Source organism: Ylistrum balloti, unplaced genomic scaffold (assembly GCF_031769215.1).
Source record: "Ylistrum balloti isolate Yb309-2 unplaced genomic scaffold, AGI_CSIRO_Ybal_v1 Utg370036, whole genome shotgun sequence".
In the NCBI taxonomy this organism is placed as follows: Eukaryota; Metazoa; Mollusca; class Bivalvia; order Pectinida; family Pectinidae; genus Ylistrum; species Ylistrum balloti.
The window spans coordinates 276,610-283,527 of NW_026782096.1; the positions used below are offsets into that span (position 1 = coordinate 276,610).

General features: G+C 31.5%; 1 protein-coding gene across 1 annotated transcript in view; it reads left to right on the plus strand.

Moving 5' to 3' along the window:
- The window catches only part of LOC132548934 (ETS translocation variant 1-like), a 52,045-nt gene extending 49,234 nt beyond the window's left edge, over positions 1-2,811 (plus strand). Inside the window, exons 8-9 of the mRNA XM_060212839.1 lie at positions 780-979; positions 2,323-2,811. Of these exons, the coding sequence (XP_060068822.1) occupies positions 780-979; positions 2,323-2,811 (689 nt within the window). The remainder of the gene's footprint in view (positions 1-779; positions 980-2,322) is intronic.
- The last annotated feature ends 4,107 nt before the right edge of the window (positions 2,812-6,918 follow it).

Here is a 6,918-nt window from a genome sequence, read left to right on the forward strand (position 1 = left end):
TTTAAATAAGATAAGTCTGACAAGACTCAAATCTTTAAAGTTAAACTTGGTCTTTAATCTTAAAATTTAATCTTGAAATTTAATCTTGAAATTTAATCTTGAAGTTAATGACTATATTTTTTAACTGAAATCTCATTTTTTGTAAAGACATTTCTCAGACTGTTGATTAATAAAAACTTCACTTTATCAAGATTATGAAATAATGTGAAATGTTAGAAAAAAATATGACTAAAAAATTCAAATGGCCATTATCAAGAAAGTTAAATCCATTGATAAATGTAATATCTTTTTATCAGTTATCAGCTGCAAAAAACAGATATAAAAAAACATTAATTTTTTCAGAAATTTCAATTTTACATTTTTATTTTTACATAATTAATCATATAGACTTGAAGGTAGTATTTAATGGTTGAATATATAGGCCAAGAAAATTTGATTTCACGTTTAAATTACATTATAAATTATACATAGATTAATTTCATTGTATTTATTTGTATATACTATATACAAGGAAACTGCTTCTCTTTTACCTCTCACACATTTGTCCCTTTTTTGTCAAAAGGACAAAAATAAAAATAAAAATTTTGATTATATTTGATGTTCTACCTGAAATGAATATTTTCATATATCTTAGTATGGGGATACTGAGCAATTTTAGGCGAGGGCAAAAAATATGCCAGAGTGAATGTTCCCCTTATATGCAGTTTCTAACTTAAAATTTGTTTTTACAAAACTGGACATTTTAATCATTGCTTTGTTCTGATTTCTACATTTTACAGGTATGGAAATGAAAGCAGAGTTCTACAGAGATTTTTATCTGGACCGTTACCATAGAGACGGTCCCCACCCGACCTATCAACGAAGAGGATCCCTCCAGCTGTGGCAGTTCCTTGTGGTTCTATTGGATGATCCCTCAAACTCCACCTTTATCTCCTGGACAGGGCGGGGCTTAGAATTTAAATTGATTGACCCAGAAGAGGTATAGTTCAGAATGTTTTTAAGTAATTTATATGTAACTCTGATTAAGACTAGAAATTTCAATCATGCAGCCCCCACCACTACAATCAGAGATCTGTGGACTAAAGGATTGTATTAGTTCCCCACAAGTACTGCTAGGGTCTAGGGACTCCAGGATTATAATTAGTAACCCACCAGTACTGCTAGGGTCTAGGGACTCCAGGATTGTATTAGTTCCCCACAAGTACTGCTAGGGTCTACGAACTCCAGGATTATAATTAGTAACCCACCAGTACTGCTAGGGTCTAGGGACTCCAGGATTATAATTAGTAACCCACCAGTACTGCTAGGATCTAGGGACTCCAGGATTGTATTAGTTCCCCACAAGTACTGCTAGGGTCTAGGGACTCCAGGATTATAATCAGTCCCCGATCAGTACTATCAGAGGTCCGAGACTGTAGGATTATAATCAGTCCCCCATCAGTACTATCAGAGGTCTGAGACTGTAGGATTATAATCAGTCCCCCATCAGTACTATCAGAGGTCAGAGACTGTAGGATTATAATCAGTCCCCTTCAGTACTATCAGAGGTCAGAGACTGTAGGATTGTAATCAGTCCCCATCAGTACTATCAGAGGTCTGAGACTGTAGGATTATAATCAGTCCCCCATCAGTACTATCAGAGGTCCGAGACTGTAGGATTATAATCAGTCCCCCATCAGTACTATCAGAGGTCTGGGACTGTAGGATTGTAATCAGTCCCCCATCAGTACTATCAGAGGTCTGAGACTGTAGGATTATAATCAGTCCCCCATCAGTACTATCAGAGGTCTGAAACTGTAGGATTATAATCAGTCCCCCATCAGTACTATCAGAGGTCCGAGACTGTAGGATTGTAATCAGTCCCCCATCAGTACTATCAGAGGTCTGAGACTGTAGGACTATAATCAGTCTCATCAGTACTATCAGAGGTCTGAGACTGTAGGATTGTAATCAGTCCCCCATCAGTACTATCAGAGGTCTGGGACTGTAGGATTGTAATCAGTCCCACATCAGTACTATCAGAAGGAAAGTTTACAGTCTTGTAAATATGTATTGTACTACTGGATTAGGTCCTTCTTGAATTTCAGTAAAGGTGAATGACAGTAAATAAATCAGAATCATCCTTAAAGTTTTGTATCCATACCTCCAGAGACCGTCACATTCTCATGTGTCTTACACTGATCCTCATCCAACTTTTGTACTGATGGTTATCGACAGCATCAGAATTAAACCTCAGAAATGAAGGTAAAATATTGTGATCAGAAATAAAAACATGTAAAACTTAATTATAAACATTTGAACTTATAATTTGTCTATTGATAGGTTGCCAGACGATGGGGCTTGCAAAAAAATCGCCCCGCTATGAATTATGACAAACTGAGTCGATCACTGCGCTACTATTACGAGAAGGGCATCATGCAGAAGGTGGCCGGCGAGAGGTATGTGTACAAGTTTGTGTGTGACCCAGAGGCACTGTTTTCCATGGCATTTCCTGACAACCATCGCCCAATACTTAAAACAGACTGTTCCCGCGAAGAGTTTTTCCGTGATGCTGGGAACCAAGCACTAGATGGACAACCATTAGCGATCACTGCCTCCAATGGACCAACAGGTCATATGACAAATATGGCTACCAGCCACATGAACCCTGGACATTTTCCATCAGGTCACATGACCCCCACACATAGTTTAGCAATGTTGTCTCCCCCTGTTCACTCAACGAGTGTTCAGTCTCCGGAGCAGCACAGATTTCTACAAGAAATGCAACGCATGTATAGTTCAGGGCCCTACATGGACAATTGTGTCTACTGAACTCGTTGCTGTTGGTGTTGACAACTTTTGTATCATAAATATATATATACTTGTAAATAAATGGACATCTGAATCTGTTGTAATAAAACAAATCTACAGTCAATTTTTCATATGTAAGAAACTTGAGCGGGACTCAATAATAACCAATGACAACCAAAAATTAGAGATATTTTTTCATGAGTCACAATGGCACTTTTATCTCATCTACTGTTATAACAAAAGATTTTGTGCCATAATTTCAAATTAAAGTGCTTTTTAAAAATATTTTGCTATCATTTGAACTTGCTTTTTGTACATATAGCCAAGTTGAAAGGATCTAAATTGAAAACATCTTAATTTAACCTTTTTTTGTATTTTCTTTTTCATTTTAACATGCTGCATTTGACCACATAAATAGCATGGGTAATAAGAAAATGCAAAAAAAAAAAAAAAAATCATTTGTTGCAAAACTTTCTAAAACTCTAAAAGTTTTTTTTTTTTTCATAAACATCAGTTAGCTATGACAAAGAGTGTTGACACATTATGGGTGTTTTTATGTGATAGGAGGAACTTGTTGTTTAAATTAATGTATGTGTTGTTTTCTATTTGAACCAATCAGTTTTTGAGTTAAAATAAAGGTTTTCGATGTCCTACTGTGTACCATCAGTATCTTTAAAAGCAATATGATTTTCATTGCAACCGGTGGTCAGTCTTGGGGCATGAAGGCCAACAAATACCAGATTAAAGTATACACATATTAAAAATCATTATAAAGAGTGATATATATTTATTTAAAACTTTGTATATTTGTATAATTAACAATGCAGTATATTGCTAAATATATGACTGATAATGTCTCCACTTTGAGACCATCAGTGTATATAAATATTTATTTATTCTAGGGTGGGGTTGGGCTGTATAAGTTGGAATAAGAAATTCTTAGTTACTTTAATGATAATATTGTAATGCATATTTACATATCTTTAAGTGCTAATCAATACTTGCACTTTTTATGGACATTAATTGATTATGTAAATGTCCATAGATTACAGATATGTGAAGAAAAAATGTCCAGTTAAATTGACTGAGAGTATTCATAAATGATAAAAAATTATAAAACATTTTTTTCAAATCTGTTGTTTTGCTTTTAAATTTCAGCAAGCTGAAAAAACATAATGCCAACAAACCATTTTTTGTTTTGAAGATTAAGTTTACATTTTAAGACAATACAATAATTTTCTATAAATGTTACTTGTTCATTTGAATTATCTGTGATAAAATAAAAGCATCATCATGATTTCAGATTTCTCAGATGAGTTCCTTAAAGGCTTCCTCATTGGTAATTTTATGGAACATTTATATAAAATTGACATTTCATGTGATAATGTGCTATGTAATTGTATATTGATATTCCCTGAAACCTTTATGTTTAAAATCCCAAGAAATTAATGACATGATAATATGAAGTTTAGGAAAAAGACAATTAATTAATTAGTTTTACAAAGAATTATTTCTTAAAAGAAAGGATCACAAACAAAATTATTTACTCTTCAAAGTATTTTTCATTAGCTGATCACTAATGAATATGATTTTTCTCAAAACTGAGATTTAGGGCGAAATGAAAGGGTAGGTTTGTCAATCAGTCGAAGGGAGGCAATTCTTTTTTTTAAAAAATAATTGTCAAGGGGAGATAACTCATGCTGCCTTTTTGTATATGTCTTATAATTCATGTTCGTTAGAAGAGATGATTATAGATCAGGATATTACAAAGAAAATGTGTTTTTATGATTGTATCAGCAGATTCTGATGAAAGTATCATATCTTGATATAATGATTTCTCAATGAATTGAATGTATATTGTTATTTCATTATATATAAATATATACAACAGATTTATTCCTAGGAAATTAGATGAATTATCATTGGAGGGAGGATGAACAGTTATCTATGTGGAAACATTTTTTGTTGCAGTTTATACCTTCTGTATGTTAAAAAAATGTTCTTCAAAAAAGGTTAGGTTTACAGAGGCATCAAGTTAGTTAAATTTAACAATATACTTTCAAAATTTACATTTTCCCTTTTTTTTTTCTTTTTTTTTTTTGTTAAGTGTTATTTCCGTACCTCATCATCAGTAGGGTTTTTTAATGGTTTATCATATATGGATGAAAACATCTTTCATATATGTATATACATATGTCGTAAATATTTGAAGTATAATTTAAAAACTTATAAACTGTGTATGACATATTAAGTTATTATGAAAAAAATATATATTTCAATAAGTGTTAATTTCCTTGAATGAATGAATGGCAGTTACGATACAAGACAATTCCTATAAGTAGGGACTTTTTAAGAACTATTAATCTTTCAATAGATGAATCATTTCAATTTTTTTTTAAATATTAATTTAATATTCATGTTAATATTGCATTAAACATACAATGTGAGAAAAAGTATATATCTTACAAATTTTACTCAGCATCATAAGTTGAAATTGCTTTTCATTTATTTTCAATATTTTGAAGATTAAAAGATATTTTGTATGTATTTCTAAAATATAGCTTCATGATCAATTTTTATTTCATCAAATTTTATTTCTGATTATCGTCATCAAAGTTGATGTCATCATTGAAATAGATCATTGATTTGATATCTAATCACCTTGTTACTTGTTGATTAATCACTTTGTGTTCATTTCAATTTCTCAAAAATTCTTAATTGTTGATAAGTAATCATGTGTTTTATTTCATAAGCTACAATTTTGTTTAGTAAATGTTTACAGGAACTATATAAAATACTGAATCAGCCATGTATTGTTGCCAACTTACCTTCTTAGGTGAGGTTGGCCTGACATTTACCATATTGTCACCTGTACATCTCTTGAACAATATACTTAGAGTCATCTGATATTTCTGTGAGAAGTATTTCAAAATCAGTTTTTGGACCAATCTTATGATCAAAATAGTAATCAAATTTAACTTAGATTGTCATCTAAATACCTAAAATAGAATTCATTACCAATTTTCTTTTTCCTTGATGATGTTTTAAAACACTCATTCACTCTTTATTTTAAAGGGCTACAGCCAGATTAGAGGTTGGTAACACTACAGCGAGTCCTTTATTCAATTTGTTGAAAAGCAATGGGCTTAATTATGATATAGAAATTTAGAGTAAAGAAATTAATGGAAATTAAAGTGATCAATCATTTGATGTCTTTAAATTTCTAATTCTTCAGCTCAAACTTTTTAATGGAGAGTGAATGTTTTTATGACTGATTTACTATCTCTTGTCTAGATTGTGCTGCAGAGATTGACAACCAAATGTCACTGAAATATACCATGTGTCACTAATTTACTTGTTTTCTTGTGTAAATATTTATTGTCCTTCAAAATGTAGAATTATTTATAGATTAAACAATTTCTAAGAAATTCCTTTGTGATGTGTTGTTTACTGAGATTTTAATGTTTTCCTATAGCATCTTGTAGTAGAGCAGTGTTGGTCCAAAGTAATAAGGATAATCCCCGAATCGTGTAATGTTGCCAAGATATACTGAGGTTGATTCATTTCTTAGTATGATGGTATATGTGTTAAATATTTAAACTTCCTTGAAAGATATCTTCGAAGGATAAAATAGCTGTGTGATACGGTTTAATTTGTAATTTAGCTAATTATCAATTTGTACCAATGGAGTAATAATTTTCGTGTTTTTTTTTAACAAATTATTATTTCTGGGACACTTGATTTCACAGATAAATATAACTCAATAAATATATTTATAAAATAGTTCATTGACATGAATTTGTTGATTAAGAGTACCCACCAAATAAAACATAAATCTCCCACCTCAGTTAATGATTTTACAATATTGGTTAGTATATCTAATAAAATGAACAGGAACACCACAGGGTTTAAAAACAACTGAGCAAAATTATAACACATATCCTCTACACCTGTCATCAAATATCAATATCAAGGAATTTCTGTGCTCTATCTCTTGTCAGGTATAATGTGTACACTGTTGTCAGATATAATGTGTACACAATTGTCAGATATAATGTGTACACTGTTGTCAGATATAATGTGTACACTGTTATCAGATATAATGTGTACACTGTTGTCAGGTATGGT